Below are 21,616 nucleotides of genomic sequence, written 5' to 3'. Positions count from 1 at the left end.
GACAGAGGCTCGCTCTGTCACTCATGCTGGAATGCACTAGTGCAATTTCAGCTCACTGCAACCTCTGCCTCCTGGGTTCAAGCAATTCTCATGCCTAAGCCTCCTGAGTAGCTGAGATTACAGGTATGGGCCACCATGCCCAGCTAATTTTTTGTATTTTCAGTTGAGACAGTGGTTTCACCATGTTGGTCAGGCTGGTCTTGAGCTCCTGACCTCAAATTATCTGCCTGCCTCGGCCTCCCAGACTGCTGGATTACAGGCATGAGCCACTGCACCTGGCCTCCACATTCTTTTTAGAAGGACGTGAAACTTGAAATGATGCTAGCATTTGTTTTCTTTTCTTTTCTTTTTTTTTTTTTTTGAGACGGAGTCTGCCTCTTTTGCCCAGTTTAGAGGGCAGTGTGGCACGATCTCAGCTCACTGCAACCTCTGCCTCCTGGGTTAAAGCAGTGATCCTGCCTCAGCCTCCCTAGTAGCTGGGACCACAGGCACGTGCCACCACGCCTGGCTAATTTTGTGTTTTTGGTAGAGATGGGATTTTGCCATGTTGCCCAGGCTGGTCTCAAACTCCTGAGCTCAAGGCCACCCATCTTGGCCTCCCAAAGTGCTGGAAAGTGAACTCCTGAGCTCAAGACCACCCATCTTGGCTTCCCAAAGTGGTGGTGTGAGCCACCGCACCTGGCCAAGTTCCTTCTTAAGGATCAATTCTGAGAGAGAAATTATATTAGCTTTTCCTAAAATCATGCTGAATAATAACCCCAAATCTCAGTAGCTTATAACAGACATTTCTGTTTTGGGTCTGTCCTCATAATTCTAGGACTCGGGCTGAGGGAACAGCCACAATCTGAAACATTCTCATGGCACAGGGCAGGAGCTTATGATGTCAAGTCCAATTATACCAGTATGATTAAAGTTTCTGTTTGAAAGGGGCTGACATTGATGAAACCCAACATGATTGAGGCAGGAAAGTATACTTCTCCCATGGCAGGGGAGTGGTGGATTTCAGAGTTGGAGAAAAAAAGTGGGTATTTTACTGAAAGAATACAATCTATTAAACTCAGCTATCTTGACCATAAATATTAACTTCCTTTCTGCGTTGTGCATGCAAAAGACACTTCCCAAGGAAGATAAGAGATAAGCTAATAGTGTCATCCAATTGTTACACTTTTTTCAATGTTCGGTCTTTTATATCAGGTCCAGATGTGGCCCTTCATCTAGAGACCTGTGAACTGAAAAGACAAATTATATCACCTCACATATCCAGCAAGCAATAGTGGAATAGGTCTGCAGTCTGTAGCAATTTTTTCCTTTTTTTAAATTTATTTTTATTTTTTGTGGTAGAGACAGGGTCTCACTTTGTTGCCCTGGCCGGTCTTGAACTCCTGGGTTAAAGCCATCTACCCACCTCAGCCTCCTGTGGTGCTGGAATTACAGGTGTAAGCCAGCACACCCAGCCAAAATCTTAAGTATTACTTGGCAAATGATAGGAGATTCCCCTTACTAGTGGATAGTGACATTGATGAGGTTCTTATGTTGTTTTCTGGAGGTACTTCATCCAGATTCTTCACTCTGCCTGTGGGGAGGTTCTACCTTTTTCATTATCAATGTCGGCCATGTCTCTGAAGAGGGCATTAGACAGTATGTCCTTCTGAGCAGCTTTCTGAAGTTGGGGGCACAAAGATCTTTTTACATCTACAACAGTCACAGTCTTTTTTTTTTTTTTCCTGTTGTTTGCTTTTTTGAGATGGAGTCTCACTGTGTTTCCCAGGCTGAAGTGCAATGGTGCCATCTCAGCTCACTGCAACCTCCACATCTCAAGTTCAAGGGATTCTCCTGCCTCAACCTCCTGAGTAGCTGGGATTACAGGTGCATACCACCATGTACGGCTAATTTTTTCTTTTTTGAGACAGAGTCTCACTCGTTGCCCAGGCTGGAATGCAGTGGCACAATCTTGGCTCACTGCAACCTCTGCCTCCCAGGTTCAAGCAATTCTCCTGCCTCAGCCTCCCAAGTAGCTGGGATTACAGGCATGCACCACCACGCCTGGCTAATTTTTGTAGTTTTAGTAGAGGCAGGGTTTCACCATGTTGGCTGAACTGGTCTTGAACTCCTGACCTCAGCTGATCCGCCTGGCTTGGCCTCCCAAAGCGCTGGGATTACAGGTGTGAGCCACTGCACCCGGCCCAGCTAATTGTTTTGCATTTTTAGTAGAAATGAGATTTTAGCATGTTGGCCAGGCTGGTCTCAAACTCCTGATCTCAAGTGATCTGCCTGCCTTGGCCTCCCAACGTGCTGAGATTACAGGCATGAGCCAGTGTGCCCAGGCTTGCAGTAGATACATTGCCTATTTGTTTTTTTTTTTTTCTTTATATGGAGTAGATATATTTTCTAAGGCCAGAAAACCTACCCATGGATTATGTTCTACAAAAAGGGCAGAAGAACTAACCTGCTAAGATGACATCGTATCACTAACCAACTCAGTGATCTGGGTGTGGTGGTACATGCCTGTAGTCCCAGCTGCGCAGGAGGCTGGGGCAGAAAGACTGCTTGAACCAGGGAGCTTGAGGCTGTAATGAGCCATAATGGTGCCAAGTGCACTCCAGCCTGGATGACAGAGTGAGTCCCTGTCTCAAAAAAAAAAAAAAAAAAAACGAAAACTGGGTGCCATGGCTCACGCCTGTAATCCCAGCACTTTGGGACGCTGTGGTGGGCAGATCAGGAGGTCAGGAGATCGAAACCATCCAGGCTAATATGGTGAAACCCCGTCTCTTACTAAAAATACAAAAAATTAGCCAGGCGTGGTGGCAGGTGCCTGTAGTCCCAGCTACTCGGGAGGCTGAGGCAGGAGAATGGCGTGAACCCAGGAGGCACAGCTTGCAGTGAGCCGAGATCGCGCCACTGCACTCCAGCCTGGGTGACAGAGCGAGACTCCATCTCAAAAAACAAAACCTCAGTGGTAGTTATCTGCTATCTAAGGCTAACAATAAAAGGCTGTTACAGAGCTATATGGGCAGGGCCATCCCTGAGACTTCAGACCTGTAGAACCATCAGCATGCAATACCTGCCTGAGAGAGTCCAGGTACCTCTTTTCAACTCCTGAGAGCTGCTGGGTTGGCTGTGCCCAGCAAAACCATGGGGTAGGGCTGCCCTGGGGCTTTGGGGTCCAACCCCCATCCCAGTGCATCCAGAAGTCAAGATACTGAGTCAAGAATTATTCTCAAGCTTCAAGAGTTAATGTTTGCCTTGTTGGGTTTTTAACTTACTTGGGACCTATTACTCCTTTTTTCTTGCGTGTTTCTCCCTCTTGGGATGAGAATGTCAATCCTATTCCTGGCCCATCGTGTTTTGGAAGCACATCTATTTGATTTCACAGGCTCACAGTTGGAGGAGAATTTGCCTCAGGATGAGTCATGCCTTGAGTCTCATCCATATCTGATTTAGGTGAGACTCTGAGCTTTATAGTTTTAGGTTGGTGCTGGAATGAGTTGAGACTTGGGATGGATAAATGTATTTTTGTTTTTTGTCTTTTGATACAGTGCCTCCCTTTGTTGTCCAGGCTGAAGTGCAGTGGTACAATCTTGGCTCACTGTCAACAACTTCCACCTCCCAGGTTCAAGCAATTCTCGTGCCTCAGCTTCCAAGTAGCTGGGATTATAGGCATACACCACCACATTCAGCTAATTTTTTTATTTTTAGTAGAGAGGGTTTCACTATGTTGGCCAGGCTGGCATGGAATTCGTGACCTCAAGTGATCCGTTTGCCTCAGCCTCCCAGAGTGCTGGGATTATAAGCGTGAGCAACTGCATCTGATAAATGTATTTTGCATGAGAGTAGGACATAAATTTTGGGGGCCAAAGGCGGTAAGCTATGGTCTGACTGTGTCCTTCAAAATTCATCTGTTGAAAATTGCCAATGTGACAATACTAAAAGGTAGTGCCTCTAGGAAATGATTAAATCATGAGTACAGAGCCGTCATGAATGAGATTAAGGCCCTTAAAAAAGGTTTGAGGGCCAGGCACAATGGCGCATGCCTGTAATCCCAGCACTTTGGGAGGCCAAAGTGGGCCGATCACCTGAGGTCAGGAGTTCGAAGCCAGCCTGGCCAACATGGCAAACCCTCATCTCTACTAAAAATACAAAAATTAGCTGGGCATGGTGGTGGGCGCCTATAATCCCAGCTAATTGGAAGGCTGAAACAGGAAAATGGCTTGAACCCAGGAGGTAGAGGTTGCAGTGAGCCGAGATTGTGCCACTGCACTCCAGCCTGGGTGACAGAATAAGACTGTCCCCCCCAAAAAAAAACAGGTTTGAGGGAGTGGGTTCCTTCTGCCCTTCTGCCATGTGAGGATACAGTGTTAAACCCCTCAGATGAAGTAGCGTTCAAAGTACCATCTTGGAAGAAGAGACTGAGCCCTCACCAAACACTGAAACTGCTGGTACTTTGATCTTAGACTTTTGAGCCTCCTGAACATGAGAAGTAAATTTCTGTTGTTATAAATTACCCAAACTAAGGTATTTTGTCATAATAGCACATATGGAGTAACAGGAGCTAATCAACATTCATGGAATACTCCACCAAACAACAGTAGAACACTTTCTTTTCAAGTGCTTGTAGAACAGACCATATCCTGGATGACAAAATAATGGGGTGGCTCATGCGGGTAATCCCAACATTTTGGGAGGCCAAGGCGGGCGGATCACGAGGTCAGGAAATCGAGACCATCCTGACTAACACGGTGAAACCCCATCTCTACTAAAAATACAAAAAATTAGCCGGGCGCGGTGGCTCAAGCCTGTAATCCCAGCACTTTGGGAGGCCGAGACGGGCGGATCACGAGGTCAGGAGATCGAGACCATCCTGGCTAACATGATGAAACCCCGTCTCTACTAAAAATACAAAAAACTAGCTGGGCGAGGTGGCGGGCGCCTGTAGTCCCAGCTACTTGGGAGGCTGAGGCAGGAGAATGGCGTGAACCCGGGAGGCGGAGCTTGCAGTGAGCTGAGATCCGGCCACTGCACTCCAGCCTAGGTGACAGAGCAAGACTCCGTCTCAAAAAAAAAAAAAAATTAGCCGGGTGTGGTGGTGGGCGCCTGTAGTGCCAACCACTCAGAAGGCTGAGGCAGGAGAATGGCATAACCTGGGAGGCGGAGCTTGCAGTAAGCCGAGATGGTGTCACTGCACTCCAGCCTGGGCAACAGAGCGAGACTCCATCTCAAATAAATGAATAAACAAATAAATTTCACAAATATAAAAGAATTGAAATTATAGACTGTGTTCTGACTACAATGGAATTAAATGAGGAATCAGTAACAGTCGAATAACAGGAAAATTTCCAAACACTTGGAAACTGAACATACTGTTAAATGAGGCATAGATCAAAGGAGTCTCAAATGAAATTTTTTTAAAAAGCATTGAACCAGGCCAGGTGCAGTGGCTCACACTTGTAATCCCAGCACTTTGGGAGGCCAAGGCGGGCGGATCACCTGAGGTCGGGAGTTGGAGATCAGCCTGGCCAACATGGAGAAACCCCATCTCCACTAAAAATACAGAAATTAGCTGGGTGTGGTGGTGGGTGCCTGTAATCCCAGCTACTCGGGAGGGTGAGGCAGGAGAATCACTTGAACCAAGGAGGCAGAGGTTGCAGTGAGCTGAGATCATGCCATGGCATCCAGCCTGGGTGTGTCACTGCGAGACTCTGTCTCCAAAAAAAAAAAAGAATCTGCTGGGCGTGGTGGCTCGCGCCTTTAATCCCAGCACTTTGGGAGGCTAAGGAGGGTGGATCACGAGGTCAGGAGATCTAGACCGTCCTGGCTAACAAGGTGAAACCCCGTCTCTACTAAAAATACAAAATAATTAGCCTGGCGTGGTGGCGGCACCTGTAGTCCCAGCTACTCGGGAGGCTGCCCATTCTCCTGCCGCTAACCCAGGAGGCGGAGCTTGCAGTGAGCCGAGATCGTACCACTGCACTCCAGCCTAGGTGACAGAGCAAGACTCCGTCTCAAAAAAAAAAAAAAAAAAAAAAAATCACAGATGAACGGATAAGCAAAATGTGGTATACACATATAATGGAATATTTTTCAGCCTTAAAAAAGAAGGAAATTCTGATAAATTCTACAACATGAATGAACTTTGAAGACATGCTAAGTGAAAAAAGCTAATTACAAAAGGACAAATACGGTTATGTTTCCACTTACATGAAGTACCTACAGTAGTCAAATTCATAGAGACAGGAAGTAAAATGATAGTTTTCAGAGTTTGAGGGAAGGAGGAATAAGTTTTTGTTTAATGGGTACAGTTTCTGAAGATGGTAACAATTGCCCAGCAATGTGAATGTACTTAATGTGACTGAACTGCACATTTGAAAATAATTTTGTATTTTTAGTAGAGACGGGATTAAAAGGTTAAACCTTTTAACCTTTTGAGACTCTGTCTCAAAAAAAAAAAAAAAAAAAAAAAGCAAATAATTAAAATGGGGCCAGGCGCAGTGGCTCACACCTGTAATACCAGCACTTAGGGAGGCCGAGGTGGGTGGGTCACTTGAGGCCAGGAGTTGGAGATTAGTCTGGCCAATATGGTGAAACTCTGTCTCTACTAAAAATACAAAAATTAACCAGGCGTGGTGGCGGGCGCCGGGAGGCTGAGGCTGGAGAATTGCTTGAGTCCAGGAGGCAAAGGTTGCAGTGAGCCGAGATCACGCCACGCCACAGCACTCCAGGCTGGGCAACAGAGCAAGACTCCATCTCAAGAAAACAAAACAAACAAACAAACAAAAAAAAAAACAAAAAACGGGTTAATGGCCTCTCTAGGGACACTGAATCCGAATAGATCATATTTGGGTTCAGTAATTTATATTTGTAAAAAGATCCCAAGACTTAGAATCACTGATGTATATCATCAAACACATTGGTCAAGCTTACAATACTATATATAACCTAAGCATTATTTATCACAGAATGTAATGTAACTATTTTTTGTGTGTGTGAGACAGAGTCTCCCTCTGTCGCTCAGGCTGGAGTGCAGTGGCGCAATCTCGGCTTACCGCAACCTCTGCCTTCTGGGTTCAAGCAATTCTCCTGCCTCACCTCCTGAGTAGCTGGGACTACAGGTGCCCGCCACCACGCCCGGCTAATTTTTGTATTTTTAGTAGAGACAGGTTTTACTATGTTGGCCAGTCTGGTCTCCTGACCTCAAGTGATCCGCCCGCCTCAGCCTCCCGAAGTGCTGGGATTACAGGCGTGAGTCATAGCGCCCCGCCCATAATGTAACTTTGGGGAAAAGATATGGGTGGCTTACGTTTCAAATATTTCTGAATTTTTGAGTTATCTCAACTTGAAGCAAAGGCCCAGCAGTTCAATATCAGGAGTAATAAACGGTAAAGAAAACAGAAACCAGGCCGGGCGCGGTGGCTCAAGCCTGTAATCCCAGCACTCTGGGAGGCCGAGACGGGCGGATCACGAGGTCAGGAGATCGAGACTATCCTGGCTAACACGGTGAAACCCCGTCTCTACTAAAAAAAAAAATACAAAAAACTAGCCGGGCGAGGTGGCGGACGCCTGTAGTCCCAGCTACTCGGGAGGCTGAGGCAGGAGAATGGCATAAACCCGGGAGGCGGAGCTTGCAGTGAGCTGAGATCCGGCCACTGCACTCCAGCTTGGGCGGCACAGCGAGACTCCGTCTCAAAAAAAAAAAAAAAAAAGAAAACAGAAACCAAATTACAATCAAGCAATGCCAATCAGCAAGAGACTGTGACATGACCCTTTTTAAGCCAGAGTAAACTCTTGTGAGCCTGCCACTACCGTTTTAACAAAATTATTCATTTTAGGAAACCGCAGGGTTTTTGTTTTTCTTTAATTTTTTTAATCTTTGCAAGAGCTGGCAGATCAGAAGGTTATATTATTTATTTGGTTACAGATAAAATTTTGAACTGTTTCGAAATAAACTTGCTTTCTGGAAAGGAAATGGTCCTAGACAATTTATAGGCATATGAGCAAAAGAGACCCACCGTAACAAAACTTTGTCCTCAAAACGAAACAATAGAACACACGTGGGTCTATCCTAGGAGGGAGAAGCGGGGGTGGGGGGGGTGGTTAGGTACAGGGGGCGGGGCCAGCCCCACGGCGGAGGCGGGCCCAGTCCGGTCTCCGCCTCCGCGACGTCCCGAGAAGCACCGCCCCCAGCCGCCCAGGACTTCGGTGATCGCCGCGGCTCGCTCGCGCCCCGGAAACTGCCCCTTCTAGGGGTCATGATGGGCAGTAAGATGGCGTCTGCCAGTAGGGTCGTTCAGGTAAAGCAATTTGTCGCGTTTCCGCACCTTGGCCGGTAGGACGGTGCTGACTATAGCGACGGCGTCGGGGAGGAAAGGCGGTGGGCAGAATCTGCGCGGTGACCGCGCCTCTGCGGAGGGCCAGCGGCGGCGCCCGCGTGTGTGTGTCAGGATGGGACTTTGAGCCTCTAGGGCCGGGCAGTGAGGTGGGTCCGGCGCCGAGGGTTCGAGCCTGGCGGCAAGCGTGCAGCATCTTCGCAGGTAGGTCCTGTACCTACTGCCGGGGTGCCCGGCTCCTCCGCCAGGACCTTGTTAGTCTTAGGCGTCTGTGGGTGAGGTGGCCCTGGCGGTAGCCTGGCCAATCACCGTCTAGGATTGGCGGTGGTGCCCCCCCCCCCCCGATCAGCCAATCGGAAGGAAGGCGGTAGCGGGGCGTGGAAGGAAGTGAACCCTGGATCTGACCCAGTGTCCCTTCAAGGTCTTGGGAATGGTCGGGCAACTGGGGCCGCGTACTGCGCCCTCGCCAGAGCGGGTTCTCCCCAGGCTCTCCAAGTGTCTGGCTACACGCCAGATGAGGGGAATAGAAAAATGTTATTTAAGCTTAATTAGTGTGTGTTTGTGTGTGTATAAGCGTTGGTTTCACAAGCCTGTTTTCACTTGGTTTAGATAGACAGCTAAAGTAACTTCGTTAATCCACCTATCAGCTACTAACTCCTGATAAACTTAGGTAAAATTATTAAATAAGTGGGACACAACCTCCACTTTTGTGGTTGGTTTACATAGTCTTTGAACCCTGAAAGTGTTTTATTTTATGATTGACTTTTATCTTTGATATGAGAAGTACATTTCGCTTTATATAAGTACATCTCTTAAAAGACCTTTTTCTAAATTCCTGAAGTTGTTGTCTGAATGATAATTCTAGATCCCAGTTTTTGGTCCCATTGCAGTGAATCATCCTCACTTATTCAGTGGGTAGTTATTGAGCATTAACTAGTTAAAGATTCTGTAAGGACTGAGAGACTATCTGACAAAGGTCTGTTATCCATAATATATAACCATATGTATCAATAATATATAACAATTTAAAAATGAGTAAAAGACTTGGTGTTGCACAAAAGATACCCAAATGAGCAATGAACATTTTTAAAGGGGCTCAATATCATTACTTGCCAGGAAAATAAAAATTAAAACCATGAGGTCCTACACATCCACCAAAATGACTAAAATTTAGACGTCAGTGTTGATAAGAATGTGAAGCCTCTGAAACCCTCAATAGTGCTGGTGGGAATATAAAATGTTACAGCCACTTTGGAAAGCTGTCAGTCTCTAATAGTTAAGCATGTATCTACCCTATGACCCAGCAATTCTACTCATAGGTTTACTGCTCAAGAGAAGTGAATGCACATAGTCTCTGTACCAAAATGTTCATAGAGAAAAAAGAGTTACTAGCAAAGAACTGGGGTCCAGAGCTGAGGGATTCCAGCCTGGCAGCAGGAGTGTGGTATCTCAGCAGGTAGGTACTGTACATACTGCCTTGGGGTCCCTGGCTCTGTTTCTGTTAGCCCCCAAACCAGAAACAATCTATATGTCTGTCTTTTGCATAAACAATTGTAGTTTGTTAAAATGGTAGAGTCCAAAGCAATACTAACAGCTGATACATGCAAACAAATGAAGAAACCGTGAGATATACAGTAAGGAATGGTCTGTGCCCTTCTAACATAGGAACAAAGACCTGTACTCACATATTTAGAATTCATACCAGGTTCGTGACTGCACTCTTAAAAAAAAAAAAAGGAAAAGAATACTACCAATATGCTAATATAATATCACTTAAGCCTAGGAGTTTGATGCTGCAGTGAACCACAATCACCCCACTGCACCCCAGCCTGTGTAACAGGCTAACAGAGCAAGACCTGGTCTCAAAAAATAAATAATAAAGTATGTGCTAATATTATGTAATAATTACATATAACATTAGCAAAATTTATTGAGTATCTCTGTGACAAGCCTATAAAGTTAGGACTACAGTGCCAGTAAGAGATAGAGTTTAGGCCAGGCTCACTGGTGTATGCCTGTAATCCCAACACTTTGGCAGTTTGAGGCAGGAGGATGGCTTGAGCCCAGGAGTTCAAGACCAGCCTGGGCAACATAGCAAGACCCCATCTCTATAAAAATTTTAAAAAATTAGCTGAGCATGGTGACGTGCACCTGTGGTTCCAGCTGCTCAGGAGGCTGAAGTGGGAAGATTGAGCCCGGGTGATCAAGGCTACAGTGAGCCATAATCATGCCTCTGCATTCCAGTCTGGACAACAGAGCTAGACCCTGACTCAAAAAAAAAAAACGTAGAGCTTAGAATTTGGTTGTTGATCCATATCTTGAAGGAAGAGAAGAGTGCCAAAAGACTGATTGGCACAAACTGATAGGAAGTCACGTAGCATGGTCTCAGAACATTAAGTAAAGACAAAGCTGGCTGGGCACGGTGGCTCACACCTGTAATCCCAACACTTTGGGAAGCCAAGGTGGGAAGACTGCTTGAGCCAGGAGTTCAAGACTAGCCTAGGCAACATAGCAAGACCCTGTCTCTATAAAAATTAGCCAGGCAGGAGGGGTGGTGTGTGATGTGTACCTGTAGTCCTAGCTACTCAGGAGGCTGAGGTGGAAAGATCACTTGAGCCCAGAAGTTTGACGCTGCAGTGAACCACGATCACTCCACTGCACCCCAGCCTGTGTAACAGAGCAAGAGCTGGTCTCAAAAAATAAATAATAAAGTAAAACATTTTCAGACTGGCTAACAAATGAAAATCCAGTGCTATACTATTTGTAAGAGGCATAGCTAAAACTGAGATTTGAAAAGGTAAAAATAAAGAGATAGTCAACTGATCTTTGACAAAAGGAGCAAAGGGAATGAATACAATGGAGACAAGATAGTCTTTCAACATGGTGCTGAAAAAATTGGAGATCCATCAGACCTCACGTCCTTCACAAAAATTAAGTCAAAATGGATCCTAGACCTAAATGCAAAATGCAAATCTATAAAATCAATCCTTATAGGAGAAAATAAAACTAACCTTAGGTTTAGCAATGACTTTCTAGATATAACACCAAAGGCATGATCCATAAAAAAATTAATTGATAAGCTGGACTTCATTAAAAAACTTCTGCTCTGTGAGACACTGTCAAAAAAAGGCAAGCCACATATTGGGAGAAAATACTTTCAAAAGGCATATTTGATAAAAGACTATTATAGAAAACATAAGGCCGGACATGGTGACTCATGCCTGTCATCCCAGCACTTTGGGATACTAAGGCGGGCAGATCACCTGAGTTCAGGAGTTTGAGACCAGCCTGGCCAACATGGCAAAACCCCATCTCTACTAAAAGTACAAAAATTATCTGGGTGTGGTAGCGGGCGCCTGTAATCCAAGCTACTCAGGAGGCCGAGGCAGGAAAATTGCTTGAACCTGGGAGACGGAGGTTGCAGTGAGCCCACTGCCCTCCAGTCTGGGCGACAGAGTGAGACTCCGTCTCAGAAAAAAAAGAAAAAAGGAAACAGAAGAACTCAACAACAAGAAAATAAATAAAAATAAATGACTGAATTTTAAAATGGGCAAAACAGCTGAACAGACACCTCATCAAAGAAAATATACACACTTTGGGAGGCTGAACTGGGTGGATCGCTTGAGCCCTGGAGTTCAAGACCAGCCTGGCCAACATGGTGAAAGCCTGTCTCTACAAAAAATACAAAGGTTAACTGGGTGTGGTGGTGCACACCTGTAGTCCCAGCTACTTGGGAGGCTGAAGTGGGAGGATCAGTTTAAGTGGGAGGATTGCTTGAGCCCGGGAGGTTGAGGTTGCACTGAGCTGAGATCACACCACTGTACTCCAGCCTGGGCAACAGAGCATAACCCTGTCTCAAAAGAAAAAAAAAAAGAAAAATGATATACAAATGACAAATAGGTCTAATGAAAAGATACTCAGCCAGGCACAGTGGCTCACGCCTATAATCCCAGCACTTTGGGAGGCCTAGGTGGATGGATCACCAGAAGTCAGGAGTTCGAGACCAGCCTGGCCAATATGCCGAAACCCCATCTCTACTAAAAGTACAAAAATTAGCCAGGTGTGGTGGTGTGCACCTGTAATCCCAGCTACTTGGGAGGCTGAGGCAGGAGAATTGCTTAAACCTGGGAGGCGGAGGTTGCAGTGAGCCGAGATCGCACCATTGTACTCCAGCCTGGGAGACAGAGTGAGACTCTGTCTCAAAAAAAGAGAAGATACTCAACATCATATGTTATTAGAGAATTTCACGTTAAGACAACCATTACACACCTATCAGAATGGCCAGAATCCAAAACACTTGACAACACTTAATGTTGACAAAGATGTGAATTCTTATTACTGTCCCACCTAACAGGAACTCTCATTCATTGCTGGTGGGAATGCAAAATGGTACAGCCACTTTGGAAGACAGTTTGGCAATTTCTTTCTTTTTTAGGCACATGCCACTATGCCTAATTTTTGTATTTTTTGTAGAGTCAGGGTTTCACTATATTGCCCAGGCTGGTCTTGAACTCGTGGACTCAAGAGATCCACCTGCCTTGACCTCCTGAAGTGTTGGGATTACAGGCGTCAGCCACGGCACTGATCCCAGTTTGGCAATTTCATACAAAAGGAAACATAATCTTACCGTACGATCTAGCCATTACACTCCATAGTATCTACCCAAGTGAGTTGAAAACTTATGTCCACATAAAAGCTGCACACAGATGTTTATAGCAGCTTTATTCATAATTACCAAAATTTAGAAGCAAACAAGATATCCTTCAGTAGGTGAATTGATAAACTGTGGTACATCTAGATATTGAAATATTATTCAGCACTAAAAAGAAATGAGCTATCAAGCCATGAAAAGGCATGAATAAATCTTAGATGGGGCCGAGCACTGTGGCTCACGCCTGAAATCCCAACACTTTGGGAGGCCGAGGTGGGCAGATCACGAGGTCAAGAGATTGAGACCATCCTGGCCAACATGGAGAATCTCCATCTCTACTAAAAATACAAAAATTAGTTGGACATGGCGGCACTTACCTGTAGTCCCAGCTACTCAGGAGGCTGAGGCAGGAGAATCACTTGAACCTGCGTGGAGATTGCATTGAGCTGAGATCGCACCATTGCACTCCAGCCTGGGCAACAGAGCGAGACTCCGTCTCAGAAAAAAAAGAAAAAAATCTTAGATGGATAGTTTGACCTTTTCTAGAATGTCATATGGTTGCAGTGGGAGCCTTTTCAGATTGGCTTCTTAGTTATCCAACTAATATGCAGTTGGAGTTATTTGTTTGTCATATTTGTATTTAGAATGTAAAAAGACAATTGAGAAGGGGAAATTTTTGTTTTGTTTTGTTTGAGACAGAGTCTCACTTTGTCACACAGGCTGGAGTGTAGTGGCGTGATAATGGCTCACTGCAGCCTTGACCTCCCGAGGTTCAAGTGGATCCTCCTGCCTCATTCCCTGAAATAGCTGGGACTAAAGGTGTGCAACACCACTCGCAGCTAATTTTTTGGTATTTTTTGTAGAGACAGGGTTTCGCCATGTTGCCCAGGCTGGTTTCAAACTCCTGAGCTCAAGAAATCCACCTGCCTCAGACTCCCAAAGTGCTGAGATTACAGGTGTGAGTCACCACACCCAATCAAGAAGGGGAAATGAGAGCATAAGCTGAATATCAGATGATAGTAGGAATTATTGGTTTTTTTTTTTTTTTTTGAGACGGAGTCTGACTCTGTCGCCCAGGCTGGAGTGCAGTGGCGCGATCTTGGCTCACTGCAAGCGCCGCCTCCCGGGTTCCTGCCAATCTCCTGCCTCAGCCTCCTGAGTAGCTGGGACTGCAGGTGCCAGCCGCCACGCCCGGATAGTTATTTTGTATTTTTAGTAGAGATGGGGTTTCACCGTGTTAGCCAGGATGGTCTCGATCTCCTGACCTCGTGATCCGGCCACCTCGGCCTCCCAAAGTGCTGGGATTACAGGCTTGAGCCACCGCGCCCAGCCTAGGAATTATTGTTAAGTGTGGCAAAAGTATTGGGGCCCACTTGAACAAAAACTAGGGTGAACTAAGGTGTCTACCATGATTATATTTGTAATCTGGTTAGTTAATAAAGAGTGACTTTTTTTTTTGAGACAGGATCTTGCTGTTGCCCAGGCTGCAGTGCAGTACCATGATCTTGTCTGGTTTACTGTATCTCAACCTCTTGGGCTCAAGTGATCTTCCCAACTAAGCCTCCCAAGTAACTGGCACGACAGGCCCACGCCACCTGCCCAGCTAACTTTTTAGATTTTTGGTAGAGACAGGGTCTCACTATATTGGCCAGGCTGGTCTCGAACTCCTGGGCTCAAGTGATCCTCCTGCCTCAGCCTCTCAAAGTGCTGGGATTACATGCATGAGCCACTGAGCCTGGCTTCACTGCTTTCAAATTGGAAAAAAAAAAAAAAAAGTATTGGGGTTATGATTTAACAAAAATTCTGTTTGTCAGTAATGTGTGGAAGGTATTAACAGATGAGATGGGATTAAATGTATAGGATTTGTTTAATCAAGGAAGGGATGATGAAATAAGATTGACTATATTATTGTTAAAGTTGTGTGATGAATATATCAGGGTTTATTTTATGCCATTCTACTTTTTTGCATTTAAAACACTTTCTAGGGCTGGGTGCAGTGGCTCATGCCTGTAATCCCCATACTTTAGGCGGCCAAGGCAGGAGGATCGCTTAAGTCCAGGAGTTCAGGACCCACGTAAGGAACATAGGGAGACCCCATCTCCACAAAAAATGTTAAAAATTAGCCAGGCGTGGTGGGGCACACTTATAGTCCCAGTTACTTTGGAGGCTGAGGTGGGAGGATCACTTGGCCCTGGGAGGTTGAGGCTGTAATGAGCTGTGATCACACCACTGCACTCCAGCCTGGGTGACAGAGCAAGACCCTATCTCAAAATAATTTTTTTTTGTTGTTAAAAAGTAGAGATACCAAACAGAGTGGGAATTTAATTTATAAGACTGTATTATTATTGTTGTTGTTATTTTTCTTTGAGATGAAGTCTTGCTTTGTTGCCCAGGCTGGAGTGCAGTGGCACAATCTTGGCTCACTGCAATCTCCACCTCCTGGGTTCAAGTGATTTCTCATGCCCCAGCCTCCTGAGTAGCTGGGATTACAAGCGTGCACCATCAAACCCAGCTAATTTTTGTATTTTTAGTAGAGACAGGGTTTCACCATGTTGACCAGGTTGGTCTTGAACTCCTGACCTCAAGTGATCCGCCCGCTTCGGCCTTCCAAAGTGCTGGGATTACAGGTGTGAGACACCGTGCCTGGCCTATAAGGCCATATTAAATCATGTTTTTAAGTATATAAAAGCAGTGTTGCAAATGATTCTTTCTCTGCAGTGTATGTACATTTGTATAAGTATATAATACATATTTACATGCCTATGCAGTTAGACCTAACTTACAAAAGGTTTATTCACTTATTTGGCAACTGTTTCTTGGACATTTACCATGTAATAGGAATGCTGCTGCAGAAGTGCTTAATTTTCTGTCTCTGACTGTCCTGGAGCTTAGCACTCTCCTATAATCATTGGCTAACTTATCTGTCCTCTGAAAATATAAGGAGGAGTTTTTAACTCAGACTTTGGAATTTGGGAAAAGTTCTTAGAGAAGAGTGACATGTGAGCTGTTGTAAAGGATAAGCAGTCAGAAGGATAGGCATGGAAGTGGAATGGGATGGGAGGGAGGGAGATTTCATGGCAGAGGACATAAGCTCTAGATGGAATGGGGATAAATAGCAGGATGAATTGGGGAAAGGAAAAGTACTTCAGAATACCTGGAGCAACAGGTACATAAGAGAGTTGGGGAGAAAGGCTGGCAAAGTAAGGAGAGGCCAGATCACGATGGGTGTTGTGAGTGCCAAATAAGAGTTTGAACTTTATCGTGAAAGCTGTGGAACATTTTTCAAACTTCTTTTTTTTTTTTTATTTTAAGTTGTGGAGAGGGAGTCTCACCTTCTTGCTCAGGCTGGTCTCAAACTCCTGGGCTCAAGCCATCCTCCTGCCTCAGCCTTCCAAAGTGCTGGGATTACAGGCATGAGCCACCGATCCCAGCCAGTTTTCAAACTTTTAAATAGGGGAGTGACAATAGGACAGATACAACATTCTCTTAAGAAGCTTGGCTATGAAAGTGAAGAAACAGCTAATAGAGAAGTGTTTGTTTGTTTGTTTATTTGTTTTGAGACAGAGCCTCACTCTGTCACCCAGGCTGGAGTGCAGTGGCTCGATCTTGGCTCACAGCAACTTCCACCTCCCGGGTTCAAGCAATTCTCTGCTTCAGCCTCCTGAGTAGCTGGGATTACAGGTGCCCACCACCACGCCCTGCTAATTTTTTTTATTTTTTTAGTAGAGATGGGGTTTCGCCATCTTGGCTAGGCTGGTCTTGAATTCGTGACCTCATGCAGTCTGCCCGCCTGGGCCTCTCAAAGTGTTGGGATTACAGGCATAAGCCACTGTGCTCAGCCAGGTTTCAATTCTTACCAATCTATAAGTCATGCAACATAAAATCCACATCATCTCCTCCATTGGGTTGCTTTGAAGTACACCTTCGATAGTACAATGAAAGTCTTGTGATTATATATAAAGTACAAAGTTGTGTTTACCAGATAGACAAGTTAATAATTCATAGACCAGCTTTCCTGGTTGGGGAAGAGTATAATTTAAAGTTGCTGTCAAATAGTAAGTTTAACAAAAGTATCTATTTATGAGGTTTAATAGATCATTTCTTTTAGTTAATGAGATTGTTTTTCATGCATATTATTTTTCCTTTAGGTAGTCAAACCACACACTCCATTAATAAGGTTTCCTGACAGAAGAGACAATCCTAAACCCAATGGTAAGTTGTATTTTATTTAGATTTCTTTTAAAATTGTGTACGTGAATATTTATAAATGAGTATTTTATTATAGGCAATATTTCTCATTTAAAAATCAGTTAAGACTATTGGAGCTTCGATCAAAGTAGTGCCCTATGTTGCATGCAAGTAGAAATTTTTTTTTTTTTTTTTTTTTTTTTTTTTGAGACAGAGTCTCACGCTGTTGCCCAGGCTGGAGTGCAGTGGCGCGATCTCGGCTCACTGCAAGCTCCGCCTCCCGGGTTCCCGCCATTCTCCTGCCTCAGCCTCCTGAGTAGCTGGGACTACAGGCGCCCGCCACCGCGCCCGGCTAATTTTTTGTATTTTTAGTAGAGACGGGGTTTCACTGTGGTCTCGATCTCCTGACCTTGTGATCCGCCCGCCTCGGCCTCCCAAAGTGCTGGGATTACAGGCTTGAGCCACCGCGCCCGGCCGACAAGTAGAAATTAACTTATGGCCAGGCGCGGTGGCTCACACCTGTAATCCCAGCACTTTGGGAGGCCGAGGCAGGCGGATAACCTGAGGTCAGGAGTTCGAGACCAGCCTAGCCAACATGGTGAAACCCTGTCTCTACTAAAAAATATAAAAATATTAGCCAGGCATGGTGGTGGGCTCCTATAGTCCCAGCTACTCGGGAGGCTGAGGCGGAGAACTGCTTGAACCCAGGAGGCGGAGGTTGCAGTGAGCCGAGATCATGCCACTGCACTCCAGCCTGGGTGACAGGGCAAGACTTTGTCTCAAAAAAAAAAAAAAAAAAAAAAATTATTACCTCTATTTTATTTTACTTTTTGAGACAGGGTCTTGCTCTGTCTCCCAGGCTGGAGTACAGTGGTGCTATCTTGGCACACTGCAGCCTCCCCCTCCCAGGTTCAAGCAATTCTTGTGCTTCAGCCTCCTTAGTAGCTGGGATTACAGGCATACACCAGCACGCCTGACTCATTTTTGTATTTTTAGTAGAGACAGGGTTTCGCTATGTTGCCTAGGCTGGTCTGGAACTCCTGATCTCAGGTGATCTGCCTGCCTTGGCTTCCCAAAGTGCTGGGATTACAGGCATGAGCCACACACCTGGCCTTTATTACCCCTATTTTAAAAGGTAGTGACTCAACAGAAGATGTGTCTGAATTTCTAGTGAGTTTATATGGGCTAAATTTTGTCCTACCTTTATTCTCTCCTATCCTTTAGAAGATTCTCCCATGCTTCCATTTGCAGAGACTGTGAAAATAATAACCCTTCCTATGTTTCTCTGCTCATCAACCATCTTTTCTTTCATTCATTCATTTATCTATTCATCTAGTCAGTAAATATTTTTTGGATTGCCTTAATCCTTAGCATTTATTTGAAATTAATGGGAGATGGTTCTGTTTTTCTCTGATTCCCATCCTTTTTTTTTTTTTTTTAAACCAGATCCTCTGTGCTTCTCTTGCTTTAATTCAGGCAATTTCAACACATTTTATAGGTATATTTTTAACTTATTGTAACTATTGAAGAATTAAGATAAACAAATGTGAAGATACTGAGAAAACTACCCTCATTTACATTTACTGACTTTCTTATTCCTTGTAAGATATTACCTGTAAACTCCACCATGTGTTGGCCTATGAGTGGTTATGTGAGATAAGCTTAAGTAGTGTAGGTTCCCCTAAAGGGTTGAATTCCACTAACTAGAAATTTCATTATTTTACATTTTTGTAATTCATTTACTTAAAACTGCTCCTTTGCTGGGTGCAGTGGCACATGCCTATAGTCCTAACTACTCACAGGCTGAGGTGGGATGGCAGGAGGCTGAGGCAGGATGCTTGCTTGGGCCCAGGAGTTCAAGATCAGCCTGGACAACAAAGTAAGACTCCATCTCTAAACAATAAATATATAAAAATTTTAAAGCTACCTCCTTAGAGGTAGCTACCTCCTTACCTCCTCCTTTGTTTTTAGAAACCTTTATGAAATATATATAGCCAACTGAGTTACCCTACAATATGTACCTTTTGGAATTATAGTACTTCAAGAGTTATTTGAAGAATGACTTCATTTCAAGAATGACTTGATTATTTGATAGTATTTTAAGACTCAGTATTTTGACATCTGAACAATTTCTCTAATATGGTCTTTTTTTTTTTTTTTAATTTCAGTATCGGAAGCTTTGAGATCAGCAGGGCTACCATCTCACTCTTCTGTAATTTCACAACATTCTAAGGGAAGTAAATCACCAGATTTGTTGATGTATCAGGGTCCACCAGATACTGCAGAAATAATAAAAACATTACCTCAGAAATACAGAAGGAAACTTGTGTCTCAAGAAGAAATTGAATTTATCCAAGTAAGTCATTGCTCTTTGTCCCAAGACTATGCAAAACACCATAACATTTGGGCTTTGGGGATTTCATTTGCTGATTTACATGCTATTCCTATTGTCATGTCAGAGTGTGGTCAGAGCTAAGACAGGATGGTCAGGTAGGCCAAGACTACGAGAAACAAACCATAGTCAAATCCCTCTGTAAATATGCGTGGTATATCAATGTCAATAGATATAATCACATAAAAAAACAGTTCTTTGGGGTCCTCAATAATTTTTCAGAGTGTAAAGAGCTCTTGATACCAAGAAATTTAAGGACAGGTCAAACTTGAGTCCCTTCCAGGTCTGACATTATGTTTATAAGAATTGATAAGAGGGCTGGGCATGGTGACTCACGCCTGTAATCCCAGCACTTTGGGAGGCCAAAGCAGGTGGATCACCTGAGGTCAGGAGTTGGAGACCAGCCTGGCCAATATGGTGAAACCCTGTCTCTACTAAAAATACAAAAATTAGCTGGATGTGGTGGCGGGTGCCTGTAATCCCAGCTACTTGGGAGGCTGAGGCAGGAGAATCTCTTGAACCCGGGAGGCGGAGGTTGCAGTGAGCCAAAATGGCACCACTGCACTCTAGCTTGGGCAGCAAGAGTGAAACTCCGGAAACTCTGTCTCAAAAAAAAAAAAAAAAAAAAGAATTGATAGGAATACCCTAAAGTTTTGACTAATTCAAAACTATTTTTTAAAAACTAAAGATTGGCTGGGCGCAGTGGCTCAAGCCTGTAATCCCAGCACTTTGAGAGGCCGAGATGGGCAGATCACGAGGTCAGGAGATCGAGACCATCCTGGCTAACATGGTGAAACCCCATCTCTACTAAAAAATACAGAAAACTAGCCGGGCGAGGTGGCGGGTGCCTGTAGTCCCAGCTACTTGGGAGGCTGAGGCAGGAGAATGGCGTAAACCCGGGAGGCGGAGCTTGCAGTGAGATGAGATCCGGCCACTGCACTCCAGCCTCGGCGACAGAGTGAGACTCCATCTCAAAAACAAACAAACAAACAAACAAAAACCACCAAAGATTACTTGCTGAAGATTGTATAAATTTGTAAAGTTACCATCAAAACATTTCCTGGGTCAATTTAACATCTAATCTTACTGCTTTATTTTTCCCTTTTCAGCGTGGAGGTCCTGAATAACCATGGTGGCTGCTGTTTGTCATCAGACAATAGAATTGTCTTTACAATAAAGGACTTCCAAAATGACAGATGAGAAACTGTATATTAAACACCTTTAATAAATACTATGAAAAAAATGAAATATAGAAAATTTAGATGGACACTTGTATTTCCTAATTTATGTATCTTGGTCAGCTTCTCCACAAGCTTACCTAATTATTTATACACTTTATACTTATTAAAGTATACATTTTTAAATGTTAGCCTATTAATTTACTCTTGATTATCAAACATTACCAGTGTCGAACTATTAAAAGCACATAATGTATAATAAACTATCATAGGATTCTTATAATTTCACTTTTCTTTCTGTTTAGACATGGAAAAATTTATCAGTCAGAATTGCTGTTTTAGGTACATGATTTTCCTGAAATTGGGTGAGGATCAGTGAAATAATGACTCTATTACTTGTTCTTAATTCTCTGTTCTCTAATGTTTTTTCATTCACAAGTTTACTGGAGTATAACTGGCTTAGTAAGTGTGTCCTACTCTGAATGATAAAAATATAGTCAAGCTAAAATAGGTGACTATACTATTAAGATAGAGGAGATCATACAAAAGGTTCCAAGAAAGTCAGAGTATAAAATGGAAAATAAGAGACCAAAATGAATATAGCATAGGAATAAAGATTTCACTAGAAATTGCAATTTATTATGTTTCAGAGGTTGTAAGGAAGTCTTGTTCTTTGGTTTATTTTACTGTTTTGTGATCTTGTATGCAAATCCTGATAACCATTAACTTTCTCAAACTTAATGTCTCAAAGCCTCATAAAATCAACATAAATATTTACTTATTAAGCAGTTTATGAAACTTGAATGGGGCCCCTCCTGTGCCAAGGGTATGTGTATTATGAAGTAAAACCTCACAAAGCTAAATAAATTCTCTTCCATACCTTTAA

The 21,616-nt window shown here is 44.0% G+C and overlaps 1 protein-coding gene across 1 annotated transcript; it reads left to right on the top strand.

Annotated features, from left to right (window-relative positions):
* The first annotated feature begins 8,139 nt into the window (after positions 1 to 8,139).
* On the top strand, positions 8,140 to 21,616 carry KGD4 (alpha-ketoglutarate dehydrogenase subunit 4). The gene is made up of 4 exons (XM_011730278.3): positions 8,140 to 8,285; positions 17,121 to 17,184; positions 19,329 to 19,516; positions 20,662 to 21,616. The coding sequence occupies exons 1-4, from the start codon at positions 8,244 to 8,246 to the stop codon at positions 20,677 to 20,679; spliced, it is 312 nt and encodes a 103-aa protein (XP_011728580.1). The 5' UTR covers positions 8,140 to 8,243; the 3' UTR covers positions 20,680 to 21,616.

The sequence above is a fragment of the Macaca nemestrina genome, chromosome 6, assembly GCF_043159975.1.
Source record: "Macaca nemestrina isolate mMacNem1 chromosome 6, mMacNem.hap1, whole genome shotgun sequence".
Classification (NCBI taxonomy): domain Eukaryota; kingdom Metazoa; phylum Chordata; class Mammalia; order Primates; family Cercopithecidae; genus Macaca; species Macaca nemestrina.
The sequence above is the reverse complement of the archived record's forward strand: the minus strand, read 5'-3'. Positions and strand labels throughout refer to the sequence as shown.